Source organism: Danio aesculapii, chromosome 5 (assembly GCF_903798145.1).
Source record: "Danio aesculapii chromosome 5, fDanAes4.1, whole genome shotgun sequence".
Taxonomy (NCBI): domain Eukaryota; kingdom Metazoa; phylum Chordata; class Actinopteri; order Cypriniformes; family Danionidae; genus Danio; species Danio aesculapii.
In genome coordinates, this window is record NC_079439.1 from 24284842 (window position 1) to 24307975 (window position 23134).

At 38.3% G+C, this 23134-nt stretch overlaps 2 protein-coding genes across 3 annotated transcripts in view; both read left to right on the forward strand.

Moving 5' to 3' along the window:
- The first annotated feature begins 1470 nt into the window (after positions 1 to 1470).
- On the forward strand, positions 1471 to 11588 carry cnga2b (cyclic nucleotide gated channel subunit alpha 2b). Its single transcript, XM_056456885.1, has 6 exons — positions 1471 to 1623; positions 5985 to 6095; positions 6190 to 6363; positions 8161 to 8268; positions 8455 to 8561; positions 10159 to 11588. The coding sequence occupies exons 1-6, from the start codon at positions 1523 to 1525 to the stop codon at positions 11577 to 11579; spliced, it is 2022 nt and encodes a 673-aa protein (XP_056312860.1). The 5' UTR covers positions 1471 to 1522; the 3' UTR covers positions 11580 to 11588.
- Positions 11589 to 12962: 1374 nt separating this feature from the next.
- Positions 12963 to 23134, forward strand: part of LOC130229055 (transcriptional regulator ATRX-like) — a 42396-nt gene continuing 32224 nt past the window's right edge. For both annotated transcript variants that reach the window (XM_056457647.1, XM_056457648.1), the window contains exons 1-9: positions 12963 to 13124; positions 13577 to 13695; positions 13806 to 13855; positions 18850 to 18896; positions 18984 to 19105; positions 19229 to 19348; positions 19806 to 19915; positions 20104 to 20171; positions 21742 to 22231. In XM_056457647.1, the coding sequence (XP_056313622.1) occupies positions 13105 to 13124; positions 13577 to 13695; positions 13806 to 13855; positions 18850 to 18896; positions 18984 to 19105; positions 19229 to 19348; positions 19806 to 19915; positions 20104 to 20171; positions 21742 to 22231 (1146 nt within the window). In that variant the 5' untranslated portion in view covers positions 12963 to 13104. The remainder of the gene's footprint in view (positions 13125 to 13576; positions 13696 to 13805; positions 13856 to 18849; positions 18897 to 18983; positions 19106 to 19228; positions 19349 to 19805; positions 19916 to 20103; positions 20172 to 21741; positions 22232 to 23134) is intronic.

Consider the following 23134-nt stretch of genomic DNA (forward strand, 5'->3'; position numbering starts at 1 on the left):
ATGGAACTAAACTGTGTAGGGCTGCTCTGATAAAATGCTCTGATAGGAAGCGCCTGATCCTACTAATGCTGTATGAGGAAATCTGCAGAACCAACCCGATCTCAATAGGAAACATAACTATTTTACACACTGTCAGAAAAGTGGCTAATTTATACAAATTCAAATGAGTTAATTGTTATAAAATGTAGGATTTTAAAAAGGTGGAGTTGCCCCCAAATCACAGCCTTAACCCTATGCCTCATTGAGGGATGACCAGATTGTACTAAAATTTATGAATGAGGTCATTCAAATTGATATGAATCAGCCACTAAATCCTAGTTATGAATTGCTGTAAGTTAGCATTGAACAGAATTGGTTGTGGGGTCTGCAAAGAAAACAGAGCTTGAATTAGGTTTGTAATATAGCAGTGTCGACAGGAGTTGAAGAAGAGGTAAATGGACAAGTAGTGCTATCTTCCACCATCAGTAGCCACAACTGAGGCCCTGGACTATAAACCTCCCTAGCATCACAGCAAATAGCTTCCTGTATTTTGTGTGTGTGCCCATATTGTCTGTACTGTACTGTTGTACTGTGTCACCATACTTGGCCATCATATCACTTTAATACAACTATGATGTCCAAGCTGAAATGTATTCATGTTATCTTTTGTTAGAATAACATTATTCCGAATGTTTTCATTCCATCACATATTTTATTTTCTGGGAGCATTATTTATAACGTTATTAACACGTTCACATTATATCAGAATGTTTTTCTGTAAAACTTCCAGAAATGTTATTTTAATAATGTTGCATGTGAACTTTTACACAATTTTAATAAACGTTTTCGAAATATTCCGGTTAGCTGGGGTTATTGTTGATGTGCCTGATGGAGAGGCTGTGATAAAGTGTTAAGCTGGTTGTCTTGAAGAGAAGTGTCTGTTTTGGCAAGGCTAAGTTGAAGGTGATGATCCTTCATCCAGCAAGAAATGTCTGTCAGACCTGCTGACAATTAAACAGTTATCGTCACATCGTCAGACTGGGAGGAAAGGTAAAGCAAAGCGTTATCTGCGGTTAAAGGAAAAGCTTTTCTGAATCTCAGATTCTAGTTATTCCATGTAGTTAAAGATAAGAATTGGTCCAAGGACTGAGCCATGAGGCACCTCACCCCTCCAACATACCCTGAGGTTCTACCTTAGATCTACCTAACTGTAAAATACGTCCATGCACTACATATTTCAGCAGACTGTTGTTCCGTTTGCTATATTTACTGAATAAAGTATGAGTAAACCTTGCTGGCATGTTGTGCCTCAAAGAAGGTCTTTTGAAATGTAAAAGAGGACAACAAATGCTCATCACAAAGAAGTAAGTGTTAAAAATGACAGAACATGAGAAGATTCCTTTTTTTTGAACTTCATCAGATGAGATGCTACACCACCTAGGAATTCTTGTGCTGCCACTGTCAGGCACTATGTTCTGGCAGAAGAATGGATGGTCTAGGCCTATAGAATATGTGTATCTAACAAAACGTGTGTGTGTACAGTATGACAGGCCAGTCAGCTCCTGAGGGATCTCCCTGCTCTCATCGTCTCTCTGTGCAAACTCAAGAGGATGAGCAAGACCGCGCAGAGAGTGTGCTCAGCAGGTAAGTCAGTATGTGTGTGTGTTTGTCATTTCACTTTGCCAGCTTTAAGAGAACAATCTCGGAACGTTGGATAATATTCTGCAAAGTTATAAACAAACGTAAATAGTTGACTTGTTAAATGATCTAGCCTTTAAAGACTACATCAACCAAATATTCATTCATTCATTCATTTTCCTTCGGCTTAGTCCCTTTATTTATCAGGGGTCGCCACAGCGGAATGATCCACCAACTATTCCAGCAAATGTTTTACACAGCGGATGCCCTTCCAGCCGCAACCCAGCACTGGGAAACACCTACACACTCATACACTACAGTCAATTTAGCTTATTCTATTCACCTATAGCACATGTCTTTGGACTGTGGGGGAAACCGGGGCACCCGGAGTAAACCCATGCGAACACGGAGAGAACATGCAAACTCCACACAGAAATGCCAACTTACCCAGGTGGGGCTCAAACCAGTAACCTTGCTGTGAGGTGCTAACCACTAAGCCACCACAGCACCCCTCAACCAAATAATTTAGTGTCATAATTTACTCCTCTACTTTTTTCAATCCTGTTTGAGTTTCATTATTCTGCTAAACAGAAAAAAAGATACTTTGAAGAATGTTGGAAGCTATAGATATCAGTGGCTAGCAGTTTCCAACATTCTTCAAAGTGTTTTTTTATTGGTTTGTAACCACTCATTTGGGTGAACTATTCCTTTAACAGAATGTTATCCGGCCTGTAGTATAATCTTTTCCAAATGTTAGAACATTTTTTTTCATGTATACATTGTTTGTTGAACTTTTGTTTTTAGTTGGACATTTTTCTAACAATTTTACTTTGATTTGCAAAACCTTAAAATCTAATTTTGTACCAGATACTTTATAACCCCCAAGTTAACATGCATGCATACACAGGAGAAGGATAGGGGACGGTGCTGGAGCAAATGTGGGGAAGACTTAACAAGCCATTTTCACATATTTTGGACTTTCCCAGCCATTCAGTCATGCTGGCAGGATGTATTGCAAGTAATACAGAATATTTTTGGTGATGGAGTGGACTTTTCAACATATGCTGGATTTGTTGGCAGTTCATTCCGCTCTGGTGACCCCAGATTAATAAAGGGAATAGCTGAAAAGAAAATGAATGAATGAATATTGCAGCCAACTTAATGGTAAAAGACAAGTATTTATTAAATATACTTCCAGTAACCAGTTAGAAAGCTGTAACTCGAAAGTGGCTACAACTCGAACCCCCTACAAAATCTGAATGGTTGGATATCTAACGTTCAAAATATGGAGAGGATAACTTTTTCTTTAAAACTACAAATGGACAAATATGTGCAATATTGGGAGATATTGATTGTACTTATGCCTTTACACAGTGTAAACTGATCTTTATATGTATTTGTTAATGTGACCTGTAAGGAAATATGTGACCTGTCAACTGTTCATTTAAGTTATGATGTGTTATTGTATTTATTATTATTATTTTGTTTTATTATTTATATATTTTTTCTTTTCCCTTTTCTTCCAAAAAAAGAGAAATAAAAATAAAGTATAAAAAAAATCTGATTTTGTTAGCTGGTTATGGAAGGACTAAATGCTGACAGTAAATCCCTTAAAAGAATCATAGTCCATGTTAAAAACACCAAATTAATAGTAACATAAATATATTTTCATTTCATTGATACCCTTAATCGATCCACCTATAACTTAATCGATCACAGCATCTGTGCTAAGGTTTCATTCACCTCTGAATTGACTCATACTTTGTAACAAGTTAAAAAAAAAAATATTCACACTGTTCTGAAAGTATAATCAGTTATGTACACTTGAAAAATTACTTTTGCAGCTTGTTTAAACTACTTATTTAAAGAGCCCCTATTATGCGTCATAAAAGGTCATATTTAGGTTTTGGGGGTCTCCAACAACAGTCTGATATGCATGCAAGGTCAAAAACACTTTCATTGTTTTATAATATACATTTATTTTTACCTAATTATCCCAACAACTCCCATATGTTTCGTTCAGTGATTCATTTGTTCCCAAACCACTCCTTAGCGCGATGCTAATTTGGCCGATTGGTCTGATGACACAGTCTGTTGTGATTTATTCACAGAGAAATGCCCACCATGGCTTTTCAACATTGTTGAAGTAGCCAAAGCAGGGCTGGACTGGGACAAAAAATCAGCCCTGGCATTTTGGGACAGAGCGGCCCACTACATTCAATCAAAATGCCACCCATCTGTGCACACCCTTGAATATGTTTACCAACTCCCATTCTATAAAAGTAGGAAATAATGAGAGTTGACAAATTAAAAACTTAATTTTTTTTTATTTATTATTATAATAAAACTATAATTCACACTGGACGTCCATCTTGTGTGTGCTTGTGTGTTTTGAGGGAGCCTATATTAAATAATGAACATGAGAAAAACTGCTTGCTGATGCACACAGTTAATGTTGATTAACCTAATAAAGATAAATAATAAAAGCAATGTGTCATAGATGCTTAAAAATGTTTGAATCAACAATGAAACATCAAACAAAGATTAAAGATTGTACATAGTCAATCAAATGAACTTAAACAATTAAAAAATGCAACAAATATTTGTTTGGGCCCGATCTACTAATACTATTTTTTTAATATTTAGTTTTGTTTTGCTTAAGTTGCACACTAGTTTGGTCATGTATAAATATCATTGTAATTATATTGTATAAATAATATTGTAACTATAAGCCTACATCATGCTGACGATCAAAAACAAAATGCCATGATATCTCATGCAATTGTCCTCTGACCGAGTGCATCTTAAATTACATGAATGACACTCATTATAGAGCTTGAGTAGCACATTCTTTATGATATATAATTTGTAAAATAGACTTGCGGGTTAAGGAAACAGCATAGGAGGAAGTTGCCACGGGCCTTGGTGCAGATGAAAAGTTTTTAAAAAGTATATTTATATAGACAGATAGGTAAATGGATAGAATAGACCGTAATATATTGATCTTTGCAACAGTTGTCGATCCGCTGAGTGCTGCAGACGCCTGCTCGCCGCTTCTGCTCTCACGCACCCAAAATGGAAGTTTATGATTGGGTCAGCCCAATGTCAATAAAGAAACGAACCAATGGGCTGCAGATTATGTCACATGGGCCGGTCAGATCATAAGAAGATGATCAGCCCGGCCCAAAAAGTACGTCTGCCAAGCGGGAAACTGCCAGGTCTGCCAGATGGCCAGTCTGCCCCTGAGCCAGAGTACAGAGCATTTATGTGAGCCCAATGCAGGAGTGCGTTAAAGCAATGCAGTTAACACCAGCATATTGCTCTATTCTTAACCATAAGTAAAAACAATGACACACTCAGTATTAATCCACGCAGTGGCAAAAGTGGAACTATTTTGAAACATGACCTTAGCACATGCGTAGGAACAGCTGTTTGCCATAGCAATTACAAACGGCAGTGGATCGCGAGCTCACAGACACATTTAAACAAAGCGCATGCGTCATGTATTTAATGTGGTTTTAGACGCAATATGAGAATATAAATAGTTAACCAGATATTTGTGTTTTCTTGCTTGTAACATCGGTTACAAGTAACGAAACACAATTAAATACATATTTTGCAAGCTAGAGAGAACAAAAAGGCAGCCATTTTAATCGCACTTAAGTTACTTACACTTGTGAAACGGAGGAAGAAACTGATCCATGAACTGTGTACTGTAAAGTTCCTGTCAAGTTCTGACAAAGTCTCATACATCAATAGTCTTTTCTGATCCTTCCTTTAACAAACGCTGGATGATTCCCACGTTGGAAGCATGTAGATTGCTGAAGCACTCATCAGAAAAATGACAAGAACACAGCACAAGGCTCGGGCTTTAATGCTGATGAATTTTTGCAACAAATGGGAGGGGCTCGAGTTCTGTATCGACATCACGCAGACACAGCTAAATATTTATTACACTGACGATTCATTTGAACGACTCAGAGTCGACTCTTTTATAGATTAATCAATCATTTTAAACACGGTGCACTTTCAGATTTAAGCCATAGCTGGATATTTCACTTCACTTTGATCTGTGTAACACACTACATGGAAGGTCATTTTCAAAAACCCATTATAAGGGCTCTTTAAATTAGTTGAATCATTTAAATTTTTATGACAACTTATTTGTTTTATCTTAGGTCCAATTAAATTTGTAAAAACGATTAAGATAACTTAATTGATTTGTGTTGGGACAACATTCAGTAATTGTGTGGAACCCAGTATTTTTTACAGTGTATGTTCGAACTGGTTTGGTAGAATAACGTGACTCCCAAACATGCACGTTTCCCATGAGGTACATGGTCTTAATCCTTTGGTTCCTCTCTCAGGTCTCAGTCTGCGTGTGACGACACCTCATCTGAGCTTCAGCGAGTAGCAGCTCTTGACCCCCAAGATGCACCATCCAGAAACTCCTTTAGAGGAAGAGGAGCTCTGTCAAGGTTCAGTATCTACACAAAATCCCACATAGACATTCTCACAGGTGCCACATGCAGCACGCCTGAATAAAGGCTTTCTCTCTGGCTCTCTTGGCAGGTTGGTCACTCTGGTTGTGACTCTAAGAGAATGGGCACACAGGAGTCTGATAGAGGAGGAGGAGAGACCTGATTCTTTCCTGGATAGATTTCGGGGGCCTGATGTACGAGCTCCACCCAGTCGACGGAGCAACAACCCACCAGACGCTAATGGGAACACCAAGGGAATCACAAAGTAAAGCTATAGATACTGTGGCAATACAGATTTCTTTTTTTTTTTCTTTCAAACAAAGATAGAGATTTTAAAGGTACCCTTTATTATTGGTGACTACGTCAACTAGAAGTTACTAGAGTAATAGCTGACTGTCTCCTTAATGTCTGCCAACTGTTTTGTTGTGATGGACTCAAAGACATTCTGCTGAAGTCAACTTACTTTGTTAACCCGAATATAACAGTTTACTAATACTCTTTTAATACAGTATTGCAATTAAAAATTGTTCAAATGTAGTTTTAATTGCCCATTGGTTGCGTTTTAGCTTTCTCATTTGTATCTTAGATTTTCATCATTAATATCATTAGTAACTACCTGACAAAAGTCTTGTCATTGATCCCAGTTGAAGGAGCAACATATAATAACTTGACTTCTAGTTGATCAGAAAGTAGACTTTTCACATGAATCATCTGTTGAACTGCATCCCAATCATCATAAGTACTGCAGAAGACCTATTGGAACCCGCATGGACCCAAGATTCTCACAGAAATCAGTCAAGTTTGGTGAAAGAAAAATCATAGTTTGGGATTTTTTTTTCTGCAGAGTGGATGGCAACATCAACAGCCTGAGGTATCAAGACATTTGCGCTGCCCATTACATTATTAATCACCGAAGAGGGCAAATTCTTCAGCAGGATTGCGTTCTTTCTCATATTTTAGCCTCCACATCAAAGTTCCTGAAAGCAAAGAAGGTCAAGGTGCAACAGGAATGGCCAGCCTAATCACCAGACATTATTGAGCATGTCTGGGGTAAGATAAAGGAGAAAGCATTGAAGATAAATCCAGAGAATCTTGATGAACTCTGAGAGTCCTGCAAAAACGCTTTATTTGACTTTATTAATAAGTTATTTGAGTCATTGCAGAGATGTATTGATGCAGTCGTCCAAGCTCATGGGAGTCATACACAATTTTAATTCTTTTTCCACTGCACCATGACTTATACTGTACTTTATTTCTGTTAAGTGGCAAGTGGCTTTTATTTAAGCAATGTCAGACTTTACTGTTTTAATTAAATAATTAAAAATCAAGGCATGATCATGTTTTATTTTGGTAAAATAAGCATAATCTAAATGTCAAAAACGCCGGTCCTTTATTAGTATTGATGATTCCATTATGAACTTTTTACCTCCAAAGAATCTTTACATTACTCAGAAGGGAAGGTTCTATACAGTTGAACAAGGGCATTTAGATTATTAAAATATTCTTCAAACTTAAAAACAATCAGCTCTTTGAAGAACTGTTCACTGAAAGGTTTTTTGACAACACTTTAAATTAAGGTTGTGTTAGTTAATGCATTTTCTAATATGAACAAACAATGAACAATACATATATTATAATATTTATTCATCTTAGTTGACAAGTTAATGCAAATAACATTGTTTGCTCTTTAACTCACAGTGCATTAACTAATGTTAATAAGCATGAATTTGTATTTCAATAATACATTATTTAATGTTGAACTATAATTAATAAATGCAGTATTATGAAAGTATTGTTCATTCTTAGTTCATGTTAGTGAAAACATAAATTAACATTAACTAATGAAACCTTATTGTAAATTGTAACCATGTTTAAGGAGACAAGATTGTTTTTTTTTCTGTGGCATTGCTGTGAAAACTTCATTGTAGTTAGTTTGAAGAGTATTTTCGTCCAAAAGAAAATCTTAATATCTTCTTTAATTCAACATGTTACTTGTGATCATTTACAACAGTTAGTGAAACCAAGTTTTTCTGTGTATAAACCAATCTGTGTTTTTCCATAGGAAACAATGGGAGACATTTATAGTTGCATCCTCTGATGATACATACTACTATTGGCTGTTCTTCATCGCCGCTGCTGTGCTTTATAATTGGGTCCTGCTTGTGGCCAGGTGTCACTTTTCACTGTCTTCTTACTCCTTTACATATTAATAATTATTAACCATGGTCTCTTGAGCTGGTCTGTTTGTTTCAGGTGTTACTAATTGCAGGTATTATTATTATGCCTGTGCATATCCGCAGGTTCTCTGTATATTAATGACTCTTTTTCTTTCCTTTTTCTGTCATTGTGTGCGCAGAGCATGTTTTGATCAGCTTCAGAGTGAGACTCCTATTGTTTGGCTAGTGCTTGACTATATTTGTGACTTCGTCTACATACTGGATTCATGTATTCGGTTAAGGACAGGTAAATAAACACACACATGCTCTAAATTCCTGGCTTTTACCACATATTGCTAGTTACCCTAAGAATGGTTACAAAAAGTCATCAGACATCATATTTATGCTATCGTCATCTTGTATTGCATTGCATTTGTGTATTCGGCAGATGGGTTAATTCAAAACCACTTGAAACCAAATCCCGGGAATTGAAAATGTCAGCTAAAGAATGCAGTAGTGAGAAAATGCTAACCTTTCAGTAACAGCCCAGAAAGATTTAAGCTTTGCTACTTTACTACCAAGATTCTATTAAAGTGGAACCATGTTTCACTTATTTTTTCGTCAGGTCTGAAGAAGTATTTGACTGCATTAAATATATATTGAAGATATTGAACAAATATATTGTCACTAGCAAGTTCTTTAAGAACTTTTGATGAAGAGTTACGCCTCCTTTTAGATTATTTGATGCAAGCTCTTAACATGTGGACCTCAATCCTCTTTTTTGCCAGTTAAAAAAAGCAATGTAAAACTCTCTGACTGTTAGAACTTTAATGTTGCGTCTTCTTTTTCATGAGTAACTAAATGATAATGTGAGGTGATTCCTGTGTGTTGCATGGAATGATAATTTAATAAAATCAGTGTTGTTATCTGTTTATTATGTTTCCAGTGTGCAATATCAAACAGAGAAATTTAGAAATTTAGAAATTTTGTGGAATAAAAGTTTCAAAGGTTTTTTATGGAACCATGCCAATAAAGAACCTTTCATTTTAAGACGGTATTTCAGAGTAGGGTCTAACCAGCTCACTAGAAACTACCAGTGATATAAAATGTAGGTTGATGGCAAAACTACAGCAGAATACTGGAACTCGAACTCCAGCTCCTACTGACAGCCTGGATACCCGAATACACTAAAGTGCCTTTCAGCACATGACAGAGTGTGTGTACGGTCATGTGATGTGCATTTTCAGCTGTGTAGTCAGTGTGGACGGAGAGCTTTTCAGAAATACTAGATAAAATCCCAGTGTGGAACGTTTTAAAACTAAAACACATCAGTGTAAACAGGGCCTAATGTGCTTGAGTCGCGGGGAAATGGCTCTGAAAAATTCTTCTTCTTCTATGGGGTTTAAGTGCGGTTGGCAACATAATTTGGAAGGTGCGTCTCTCTCTGAACACTCTAACAGCTAAAAAGAGATGAAGCTATGTCATAGAGACAGTGGCACATTTAGGCATGGGCAATATGGGCGATCACACAGGGGTGCGTTTCCCAAACAACAACGTAACTTATTAATTTATTTTTAAACCGGAAGGACGAATTTGCTATAAACAATGCAAAAACAACCAATTTTCCCGTATTAGTGAAATATATGTGTTCTAATAGTGTTTTTAGAAATGTGGCACATATATATGTCTGCCAACATCTCAAAAAAAGTGTGGTTTTGTGACCCTTTAAAGTGCACTCACATAACTTACACATCTACATTTTCATAATGCTTTGACAAAGACAACAACAAAATAGTCCTTTGGGAACTACTCTGGTGAGTTCCTATAACCAAGTTCTTCTACTGTGAAAGCCTCTTCTGTTGTGTGAATGAATAGACTCTTACATACTTTTTATGCCCACTCAGGTTATTTGGAGCAAGGACTGCTAGTGAAGGACCTAGCCAAACTCAGAGACAGCTACATTCATACCTTTCAGTTCAAACTGGACGTCCTCTCCATCCTGCCCACAGATCTGGCGTACATCATTACAGGCATCAACACCCCACAGCTACGCTTCAACCGCCTCCTGCGCTTCTCCCGCATGTTTGAGTTCTTCAACCGAACGGAGACCAGAACCAACTACCCAAACATCTTCCGCATCTGGAACTTGGTTCTCTACATCCTGGTTATTATCCACTGGAATGCCTGCATCTTCTACGCCATTTCGAAGTCTCTAGGTTTTGGGTCGGATGGATGGGTTTATCCTAACATCTCATCCACAGAGGATGGAGCTCTGAGACGTAGTTACATATACTGCTTCTACTGGTCCACGCTAACGCTCACCACCATTGGAGAGATGCCGCCTCCCGTACGGGATGAGGAATATGTGTTTGTGGTGTTCGATTTTCTTGTTGGCGTTCTGATTTTCGCCACCATCGTGGGTAATGTGGGTTCCATGATTTCCAACATGAACGCCACACGGGCAGAGTTTCAGGCACGAATTGATGCTATTAAGCATTACATGCACTTCCGCAAAGTCAGCCGCCATCTTGAGACACGTGTCATCAAATGGTTCGACTACCTGTGGACCAATCAGAAAGCAGTGGATGAACAGGAAGTCTTAAAGAATCTCCCAGACAAGCTACGTGCAGAAATTGCTATCAATGTTCATTTAACCACTCTGAAGAAAGTTCGCATCTTTCAAGACTGCGAGGCCGGGCTGCTGGTAGAACTGGTATTAAAACTGCGTCCTCAAGTGTACAGTCCAGGAGATTACATCTGTAGGAAAGGAGACATCGGGAAAGAGATGTACATCATCAAAGAGGGAAAGCTAGCAGTTGTTGCTGATGATGGAGTGACTCAGTTTGCATTGCTAACAGCTGGAGGTTGTTTTGGCGAGATTAGCATACTTAACATTCAGGGTAGTAAAATGGGAAACCGCCGGACGGCTAACATTCGTAGCATAGGTTACTCCGACCTCTTCTGCCTTTCGAAGGATGACCTAATGGAGGCTGTAATCGAATATCCAGATGCTCAGAGGGTTCTGGAAGAACGTGGAAGAGAGATTTTGAGGAAACAGGGGCTTCTGGATGAAGGCACCGCACAGGGAGGTTTGCTTGTCATGGACACTGATGAGAAGGTTGAACGGCTAGAAGGCTCACTGGATATTCTACAAGCACGTTTTGCACGGTTGCTTGGAGAATTTACAGCGACACAAAAAAAACTGAAGCAAAGAATCACAGCGCTTGAGAGACAACTGTGTCATACAGGCCTTGGGCTTGTATCAGATCATGAAATGGACGTTGAGAATAATGCTAACTCACCACGAACCAACTCGACTGCATAGCTATTATGATCATTCTCATCATGAAGATTCTGTGTCTCTGGATCACATACATGATTATATTTATAGTTGTTGTTAAGTTACAGCTGAAATAAAATAATTCATCCGTTCATTTTCTCATATTCCTTGTACCATGTAGGGTAAATATAAAACGCATTATTATATTATGAAAAAACTGAACTTTAATAAGAAGCTAAAATAAATGGGGTATTCACTTTTTTCTGTGCGTACGAGTGGGCGCAGCCATTTGAATCTTTTGGCCAGAGTCTTCCAGTCTCATTCACTTCCATTCATATTTAGAGGTTAAAAACAACTTGTTATGCTGCTTGATGTTGCAAACTGATCTTTTCTTATTATATTATTCTACTTTGTCTGTATAGTCATGCAAACACTTGTTTGTAGAGCGAGTATTTAGATCGTTTTCTGCTGTTTATTATTCCTAGTCATTTCTCTCATAGGCAACTGAATCGGAAGTTTTAAAACAATCACAAAAAAGGAGCACACTTCCTCATTGAAGAATAAGATCAACATACACACAGAGTTTTTATTTCAGTCAGCCAGCCCCAGAGCTTCCGGTTAATTGTCATCCCATACAAAATCGCTGTGTTTAAGATCCTATCTCTTTATAAAAAAAACAAAAACAAAAAAAAAAAAACAGAGATCTCTACTGCCTGGCTAAGGTACGATACAAAGTGGGTATCAACCCAAACAAGAAGCACTGCATTAAAGTTTATTTTTCCATGCCATTCCTTAAAAATATGGAAATTAATTTTACCTCAGTATTTTCAATGGAGTTTCTGCGCTAGCCTGCTGCTAATGACTGCATCTGCATTTAAAACTGTCTTTCGTCTCTTTTTACGCTTTAACAACCAAATGGATGCTTATGTCTATTTAACTGATTATATTAGGATTACATTACAACATCGATGCTGTAAAAGGGACCTTTTAAAATAGTAACATTAAGCTTTTACCGGAAGTTCAAAATTGGCTAAAAAAAAAAAACACTAGCTGTGCATGTACCCATTGAACTTTAAAATATTTTAACTGTTTATAATAAAATATGGTGCCATATTTGTGAAATAAATATATGGAATTTCGAACTATCGTGAAAATGCTGATTATTCAAAATGTGTCTTGACCGATGTATTGAAAAACGGCAGGCTCGTAATTCATTCTCTTGCATTTGCACAAACTAAATGTTGTATATAAACAGGCAAAATGCATATCATGTTTTCAACACGCCGTGCTTAAATAAAGCTACCATGCCGACCTAAAAAAAGTCGGGTTCCGAATGCAGTTATGACGAAATACGATGAAGTAATGACGTTATCACTTTACGTCCGTTGCGACAGCACGCCGTTTCCGGTGCGCCATTTTAAGCAGTCTGGCGCAAGTTCCACTGGGAAGATGGCGGGTGAAACTGGCTGAGTTTTGCGGTTCGCCAAATATGAGTTTTTATGACGGTAATCGTGGAACTCGTTATTGCTAAAATCTTGGCGTTGTGTTGAAGCGTCACGTGGAGGAGGTGATGTCTGCCGAAGTTCTCAGGTGAGGCGCTTTATTTTTTTTCTCTCGTCCACTACCATAAAAAACTGTGTCGTGTTTGCTAATATTTTTCGACAACATCTACTAAAAACTCAGACGCAGTTTTAATTAATTTTCTGCTTTTAAATTCAACGTATATGAAGAAGTGTTTTGTCTAGCGTTTTTGCGTTTGTAGTTTGAGGCTATCGGTACCAGTCGAACAAAGAGTCGGTGTTTAACGTTAACTCTCGTGGAAAGATTTATGAACTCTGTGATTGATGTAACGTTAAACCTCACATATTTCTTTTAGACTGAATCCAGACGTACGATTTATTTTTCTATTGATGCCTTTAGTGTTTGTGTGCAATTTGGGGTTTCTAGGTTTATAAAGTAACGTTATCATGTGTTTTAGTGTGTATTGAGGGACCACAGAGGGAAGCAGTTGCTATAGAGATGATCTATGTCTTTTCTTGCAGACCCGGACCGGTGGCTGGCGGAGGGAGTAAGCTTGGTGAGCTGATCGGGAGGCTCCATGAGTACCTGGCAACCTCTACAGAAGACAAAAATGGACCAGCACTGCCTGGGCACTGGAATGGTTGGTACAATATGAAGAAAATAATTCCAGCCGCACCAGAACCATTATCAAAAATGTACTTTCTGATGGATCAGTTATAGTTAATCTTTTGTATTGTTTCTCTTTGACAGGAACCACATCCAGAGAATATCTGGATGAACAAGCTCGTGTTGCAGAAGAGGTAAATGATTCTGTACAGAGAGTACTGCATTTTTGTAGCCCAGTCCAGAAGGTAGCATCAGTCTGGTCTCCATTACAGAGGCACTAGAGGTTTTTCCATTGAGATGTGGTTTATTGCAGGAAATAAGCTATATGGCCAAAAAAAGATGATTTAGACCAGAGATGCCCAAAGTTGGCCTATTGTAACCTTTGATTTGGCCTGCCATGCCATCTGAGAGGAGAGTGGGAATGATGGAGATGGTTGGAGACAAATGCCTTTAACAAAGAGGTCGTCGTTTCTAATTTGACGTAATCTTTTTTTAAAAAAAATTATTGCTGGGCTACAAAAGAAGCAAGCTGAAATTAAATGTTTGAATTAAACGTAAATTAATCTGATTTAAAAAAAAAATGTAAATATTTTCTCTCATTGGATCAAGAACAATGCAGAAGACATTGACGAGCAAAAACTAGTGTAATTCTGCTATGAATTAGGTTGTTTTGCTTTTACTGTAATAGGGTTAGGGTTATAAAAATATACCGTATTAGTTAAAGCAGTGTTTTCTTATCATTTTTAAACATTATTTAATAAATTTGAAAATTAGCCATGGCAGCTATGTTTACCTTCGGCCCACAAGCCTCAATCTATTTTGGTTTTTGTTCCTTCATAAAAAAAAAGTTTTGGCACCCCTGATTTAGACAATATCTGCACAAATGAATATGACATGTAACTAAAAGAAAAAGCTACAACAGTCACGTCTTTAATGTCAGCACTGCTGAGTTTCTAACAATTATGGATGTAACAAATCGTGATATGACCATTTTGGCGGATACAGATAACGAACAGCCAAATAATTTGGTATTTATGAGTAGTTTAACTATTTATTTTCCTTAGCTGGCTAAACATAGCAAATCATTTAGTAGCTGATACTAATATGGCTGCTGATTTATTGCACTAAACTACATACAACCCTTTCAGTCTTTATTTAAATTCTAGAAGTTCGTAAATTTGATTGTAGAGTTGTATATGAGCTGTGGAGTTTAGGCTAAATACAAATGTCGGAGATTGTGTGGTAATGTTTAATTTTCCCAACAATTTCTGTAGTCACTTTTAGCCTATTTTTAAAACATTTAAAATCTTGTAGTAGAATGAAGGCCATTACACACAAAAGAATGCCAATTTTGTAGCACTGACAAAACCCAACTTTTGTTGGCTTAAGTCTGGTCACATCTGTTGCCTGTGAACACACCAAATGAACAGCAACTGACCTCAGCTATAGAGCATAGGTTTCAAACTCAATTCCTAGAGGGCCGCAGTTCTGCTCCAATCCTAATCAAACACAGCTGGTCTAGTACTCTTAAACGCCTTGATTAGTTGGATCAGATGGATTGGGGTTGGAGCAATACTATGCAGAGCTATGGCCCTCCAGGAATTGAGTTTGAGACCTGTGCTTTCAAGCACGTTTTGTGGCTGTGTGGGAGAACATATCTTTCTGCATCAGCGTTGGGCAGTCTCTGTTTTCTCATTCACAATGGGAGACTGGAACTTTCAATGCTCATGTGCAAAGCATAAACAAAGCAGCGTTTAATACTATTGTCAAAGTAGTTCTCACTCACCATAGAGGCATTCACTCCTGCAAATGTCTGATAATTTAATAATCCATATCGTTTGCAAATATCTGAGAGATGTAAAAAAAATTACAGATGGCCTCCTTTCGGTCCTTTTTAAAAAAAAAATAAATTATTGATTTTTTTTAAAACAATAGAACGATTGAGCTATTTGTATGATTAGGTTGGGTATTCTCCAAATAATTTGTTACTTTGCTAAAGAACTATAGAACTGCTCATGAACATTAAAATGAGTGGATGCCCGTCCGTGGTAGGGGGAGGGCCGCCATCAGGCATGTCGGGGTGTCTGTCCACGCGCGCCGTTACCCCGAGATTTGCCGTGTACTCAGCTAAAAGTCTCGCCATCGCGGCGTGGTGGTCTATTTCTTCCTGTGTGGTAGGCCGGTCTAGGTCCGCGCCTTCCCATCCGCGAGACCGCACATAGGAATCGATTAAGTGCCTGCAGAGCTCTGCATGAAGGCAGTCCTCAACAAATCCTTGGTAGCGCTCCAGTGAGCGATCTCCTAAGGATATCAAGATATATCCTAAGGATATCACAGAACGCTGCGAGGTGGCGGAACTGGGTAGAGTGCACGTCGGTCAGGTCCCGACGGTTTCCGTAGTATGGGTTTCCTCCAACTCTTTGAATAGTCCTCCCGGCATTGTCCCACTGCTCTGGGTAAAGACGTCTGATGAGGCCCCACGGGAAGTGAGGATTCTCGTAGATGGCCCTCGCTATTACGTCCAGAAACGTCAACCCTGAACCTGCCGCCTCTGCTAGCACAACTCTCACTCTGATAGCGTGGTTGGGAATAAACTGGAGCCAGCGTCGCATTATATGCGGCATCGCTTCATTCAATGTAGTGGCCGAAATTCTGCCAGGTGAGGTGTAAGTCGGACAAGTTCAGCGCATCGCTGATGTATGGGACATTCGGGGCTAAGTCGGCGATTACGCGGGCGAGCTTTGCCGCTGACATCATTCCACGAACTGTGAATGATATTATCGTCAGTATGATTGAACCGACAGCAAAATCGCGACAGCGCCTGTCCAACAAGAGGACCGCGATGATGTGCATCAAATGCACCTGATCAGCCAAGTTGACACCAGGCCTCCATTGCCGGTTGTCAATATCCCACGCATCCGAACCCATTGGTGCATTGCGTCCAGCACATCAAATTTGCTCAATGCCCTCTAATGAACCAAAAGGCGTCTCGAAGAGCGTCAGTGTTGTCAAGAAGAGCTGCCAGAGCGTCACGGGCTTCCATGGTGGGCAGTTACTTGGTCCACAGGCAGTCGTGGGATGAAGACGTCCATAATCAGTTGTTGTTTTCGAAGTGCAGCTTGGTTGAACCGGAGATAGCATATCAGACTGGCGGTTGTCAAGCCGTGTATGTCCAACTCATGTCCGACGCATCACGTCGATGGTAAATAGAGCCATGTGTACCCGTCTCAAAATGGATCACATCACGCAACGGTACCGTTGATTGCCTCAAACACCCCCGCTCAATTCTCCCTGCCTGTCTAGGAGTGACAGGGTCTGGCCCCACATCGGTCCAGGTGGTATGTATCGGCCGTGCATTTGGCCGAATGCGGTTGTCAGTCATCTGATCGGCAAAGTCGTAGCCGTATCCGTTCCACCCTGTTCTCTTGTTGCGCGGGCTTGGTTCTGGTCCAGATGCAAACTGAGGGCCCAGCCTGCCTTCTGCGCCCTCACCAGGGGGTGGCGGCTGCTGGCTGCGCTGTCTGCCTGGTCCGTCGATTGGTTTGGAATGGCGCAGTGACAACAAGAACCTTAGTATGTTGAGCAAACCGAAACAAATTTTGAAAACAATGAGCGTAACGCGCTGTGGTGATAGCATTTAACTTTTTGGGATTTCTCCCTTGTGGTCCTTTTTAACTTGAAATGTTTACTTGCTGTCACTATTCTCTCACACTCGCGCTCTGATTTGTTGCTGAATAACCAGAATGCTCTTTTCCGCCAATGTAGATTCGACGTGTTAAATCATGCCTTGTTAACCTGGTGGGAGAAACCACAAACCAACTAGCTGGACTGACAGACTCACAAATCCCAACAGCCGCCTATTGGCTTGGTGTATCCCAACCCTAAAAATGTGAAAACATTCAATTAGTTTTCGTTTCTATAGGAATATACTTTTTACGATGTAGATTGTCGAAGTGGCTTAACATTGATGATGACGAGAGTAAAAGCCATGATGTTTCAAATTGTGTAACATTCCAGCAATTCAGCAGACAAAAGAGTAGTGTAGAATGCTGGTGTAGGTCTAGTAAATTAAAACAGCTTCATTTCAGTTTAGTATATATTTCACTGTTGAAGTTCGTTCAGTTTGTTTCAGATCAAAGTAATACAAATGTTTCAAGCCACCACCAATTTTTTTTTTTTTTTTGTTTACTGGAAATGTAGGCAATATTCTCATAGATCAACAAGAGCTTCCTTTTGTAATTGTAAATAAAGCATAAATTGAATAAATTATTGAGCATGAACAATATTACTGGCATGCAATTGGGTATATGCACAGCTAGTGTTTTCAGCCAATTATGAACTTAAAGTAAAAGAATAATGTGAATTTTCAATTTCATAAAGTCTGGACCAGCAAGCCAGTGCAGAAACTCTATTGAAAATACTCGGGTAAAATAAACTCGTATTTTAAAGAAATGGTGGGGGTAAAATGTAACTTAATGCAGTGCTTCTTGTCCAGCCTGGGACCCACTTCATATCGTATATCTATCAGGCAGCAAAGTATACAGATTTTTCAAGAAATCTGACCTTAAACGTGGCAATTTAATAATGAAAAGACAGTTCACCGGAAGCCTTGAGGCTGGCTGCCTGGCTGAAAATAAATCTGTGTGCATATACCCCATTGAAGTTAGCTGATATCAGCATATAAAAATATGTAAATAAATTATCTGTATTGGCCCATAAGTAAACATTATGCCGAAAGGCTTTGCCGAGACGTCAGCGGAGCCATTTCAACTGCTATAAGGAAACGCCACCCCTACTCGCTCGACTGAATGCACTGCAACCATGCTTCCCATGTGGACTGCTCTGTTGCAGCGGAGCGTTTAAAATGTATAATAAGTATTATTTTTAATATTTAATTTATAATGTGCATTTATGTAGTGTATTTATTGTGTATGGCCATACACCTAAAATGCTTTACAATCGTGTAAGACAGTCTCTCCTTACCACCACTAGTGTGCAGCATCCATTACCATGACAAAAGTCTGTACATAAGGCGAGAAATAAAATCTAGGTAGATTTAAGTATCGGATATCTGCCAGAAAATTTTTTAAATATAACTGATATAGTTATGAATAAATCTATCCCTGTAACTAATATATATTTTTTGCATTATCATTCAATTTACTTGTGTCTTATGTTGTCTTTTCAGGCGGGTGGCCCTTCAGAAGTGGGAATGTTGTCATCTCGTTCAAGAAGGTTTGACTCAAATATTGAGATGTATCTGGTGCAAATAGCTTTGTGCTCTGAATGAGTGAACTCATTTGTAAATCTTTACTATTACAGGAAACCAACTGTTGTCACTAAGCACAGCGGGATGAACGAGTCCGATGTTTCATCTGAGAGTGGAGCTGAGGATGTGATATCGGTCCACTCAAGTGACCATGACACCAACCTCCTACCCAAAGGTGCTATTCCCTTATCAGATTCATTAGGCTGATTCTCACGGTCAATCCTGTGTAATGTTTTTATGTTTTTTAATTATGTGAGGAGATTACAAGTGGTGTTTGAACCCTACATTTATGTCACAGGGACCGTCTTTGTGCTGCCAGAGCCAGTGTGTAATGAAACTCGTGATGATTTCCGTGGTCCAGAATTCCGCTCTAGACGCATTCACAAGCAGCACAGAGATAATGCTGACCGGCGCAGAGGTAAGGAATAAACTTAAAGGTGTAACATTTTTGCTCTATCATGTATATTGTTACATTTAGGATTGGTTGAAGTTAACTTTTGATATGTTATAACTTTCATGTACGTTTAATGTCATTGTGAAACAGAATTACTTGTGCCAAAACTGGTCAGATCATTGCCCACTGCTATTTTGGATTTGAAGACTGTTGGAATTTTTACTATAAATGTTTATGAAAATCTGACATAAATTTTCCTCAAGCACCCGTTCTCAATAGACCACATTGCAATGCACATGAAACAATCAATTTAGTAATTAAAGTCAGTTTGTCAGCTAACTTTGACACCAGATCTTACACAATAATTTCCTGTGCAGAGGAAAACTCAAAGTTGCAGCTGAATTTCCTGACCTTTCCATGATGAGTTAGCCTTGCGTGTTTGGTATATGGATAAACTGTTTGAATTGTTTGTGTGTGTTAGGTGGATATGAGCTGGAGAGGGTAAACTGTAGCGCGTGCGGTCAGCAGGTTAATCACTTCCAACGTGATTCTGTCTATAGACACCCTATGCTTAAAGTACTCATCTGCAAGGTATGTATAAGAGAGTCTGTACAGTAATGTGCGTTAAATGTAAATATAAAATAGATGTTAAACTCTTAATAAATACAAAATAAAAATTTTTCTCATAATCGCATCAAGTACTAGATATTTGCCCGTTTGATTGATAACTAGTAATTTATTCTGCAGAGTTTTGTACTAATCTATATGCTTTCTTGCAGAGTTGTTTTAAGTATTATATGAGTGATGACATCAGCAAGGATTCTGAGGGCATGGACGAGCAATGCAGGTACATGAGTAAATTACTAGCATTGTGGGTTTTTTGAGTGGTGTATGTAGTTCAGTGTATTTCTACGAGTAAATAAGTGAGTTTTAAAGTTTAACCAAAAGGTGGTGATTCGCTTCAAATGTTGACTACTGTATACAATGGCATTAGTTGCGTCCCAATTCAGAGGCTTTATTCCTTCGTCCACCAAGTGACTGAACTGAGCTTTAATGGAGTGGTCTGGCCTACAAAGGATTGATCTTGAACCTATCAACTGCCATAGATAGCTGCTGTTGATTCACTGCTGTGCTTTTTGAATGTGATATTAATCCGCTTTTGTTCACAACCTGACTTAACAAACAAATTATGTAAATAGAAAGTCATGCATTGCCTGAGAAATGAAGGATACATTTCAAAGCTGCAATTGAATTGGGATAGCCTTTGTTGCACCATAATGATCAGCTTTTGAAAAATCCAGACTCTGAACTTCGGACAATATCTGTTTTAGTACTTAACCCTCTTAAATGAAATGTATTATGTTCAATACAACCATGTTAAATCGCTTTTGTTTTGTTTTTTACACAAATATGCTTGCAAATAAAGTTATTCGTGACCACAGCTTCTACTAGGACTTCAATTTCATCTGTAAAACCCATGAAGCTATTGTTTGGCTCTATAAGCGTTTATAGACATGTTATACATGTGAATACAACGTAAATTATGGGAGAATTCAGTTGAATCCTTTTATGCTGATAGAGTTTTTGTTGCAGGTAGGCATGGATTACGCTGTAGATTGCCACTGTAAATAGATTACACTTACTCAGATTTATAAGTGAAATACTTTGTATTTCTACAGGAGAAATGCGTTCTATGAATGGCTTTGTGTCGCCCATTTTTGTGTTGCTAAATCAATAGACTGCACAGTTTTTTTTTTAACTAGGAATCAGTTTTGGTTAAAATCCCCATGTTAACTTAAACATCAAGTTAAGAAATTCAATTTAAATGAAAAAAAAAATCACTTTGGTGATCTAAAATACATTTCATGTACATGTTTCATATATGTAACTGTAACTTGATTGCCACCTCTTTAAAATGTAATTCTAACGAAGTACAAAGGTTTATATTTTGGATTTTTAATACCTAATGCTGTTACATGTATTTTGTTACTCCCCAGTCCATTTAATCATTCTGAATCAGTGAAAACAATGTAATCTTCTGTTTATAATAAAATGCTATGGCGTTTTTTTTTTTTTTTCTTTTTTTTCTGGGTTTCTTTTTGTGGATATTTGGAGATTTCATGCAGGAGTGCCCTTTGGCCTTCGAATGTGATTTACTTCTGTTTGCACTACTCTGCTTTCCTGACAAGATGTGCTTGACAATCTCAGCTCTGCTCAATTGTTTTTGTGATTTTTTTTTTTTTATTTATTTTTTTTTTTTATTATTTTTTTTTTTAGTTTTTTAGTTTTTATTTAATTGGCCAGTTTTTTTTAGAGACACTTAAGCATGTCATATTGGTGAAAAGTTTTGATAAGGGTGCACTTAGTATTCACTTATTTGGAAATGTGAAATCAATTCTCTAACTCTGTTTATTCAGGTGGTGTGCTGAGGGAGGCAGTCTAATCGGGTGCGACTACTGCAGTAATGCTTTCTGTAAGAAATGTGTGCTGCGAAACCTGGGGAGGAAGGAGCTGTCCACCATCCTGGAGGAGGAGAGGAAGTGGTACTGTTATGTGTGCAGTCCAGAGCCATTGGTAGAGCTGGTGTTGTCCTGTGACTCTGTTCTCGAGAACCTGGAGCAGGCTCAGAAACGAGCCTCCCGTAATGAGCCGAACTCTGTTCGGGGGAGAGCTAAGGGGGGTCGTGGTGCAGCCGACCTATTGGGACCAGGAGGTGGACCCGTACCCTCTGCAGGCCTTTATCAACGAATGCAACGCTTTGTAGATGTTACCACATCTCTGAGCCATTCCTTCAAGGCAGTCGTTCAAAGTGAAAAAGACGACGAAGGAAAACTAGAGAGAATTGGACAGCTTAGGATGTTTCGAGCTGTACTGGATGATTTGCAAGCAGCCAACAGAGCATTACAGGTGAAAAGAAATGTTAATTTATTCATGTAGTGATTTTTGTTTATCAGCAAATGATTTGCCAGTTAAGAGATTGAGGGATATTTTGACCAACCATTAAACTTTAATTTTGGATCCATCAGAATGCTACATATAAATAAGTTCATGACTAATCAATCATTAAATATAAATATTCATTACCATTAAGCTGTAATAGAATACAAATTAAATGCTCTAAACAAAGATTAATCATTTTAGAATATACTTGGGTGTTTTTGGTATTTTAACATTTGAACTATCATAGGGTGCTTTGATACTTATTATCAATACTATTGATAATTATTATTGATACTAAAGTGTTAAATTTGAGCATGGAGGTATTTTTACACAGAAACCAAACCTGAAAATGATCTATTTATACGGACAGTTTTAAAGACGTTGTGTTCACACAGAATTATGAGCAGATAAAGACTCCCTTGAGGGCCAATCGGTTGTGTAAAGATGTTATCCAAATATTAATAGGGGGTTGTAAGGCTGCACAATATATTGTTTCAGCATCGATATCACAATGTGTGTGTCTGCAATAGTCACATTGCAGGATCTGCAATGTTCAGTTAGCATAGTTGATCAGCGCAAAAGTTGAGAATGCATGAGATTTGTGGAGTTATTGTATAACCATAACAGGCTGAAAGTTTGCAATCTACATGTATTTTAAAGAGTTTAAAACATTTGGACAAAAGTACATTTGTAGCTTTAAAGAATCCTCTTTGTCTTTTAATCCAGTCACACAATCTTTCACAGATTGTTCTGTTGTGCTGATTTGGTGCTAAGAGAATATTTCTCATCACTGTTGAAGATGATAGACATTCTATTTAGATATTATTATGGAAACTAATACTTTTTTCTGATTACAGATTCATGTGAATT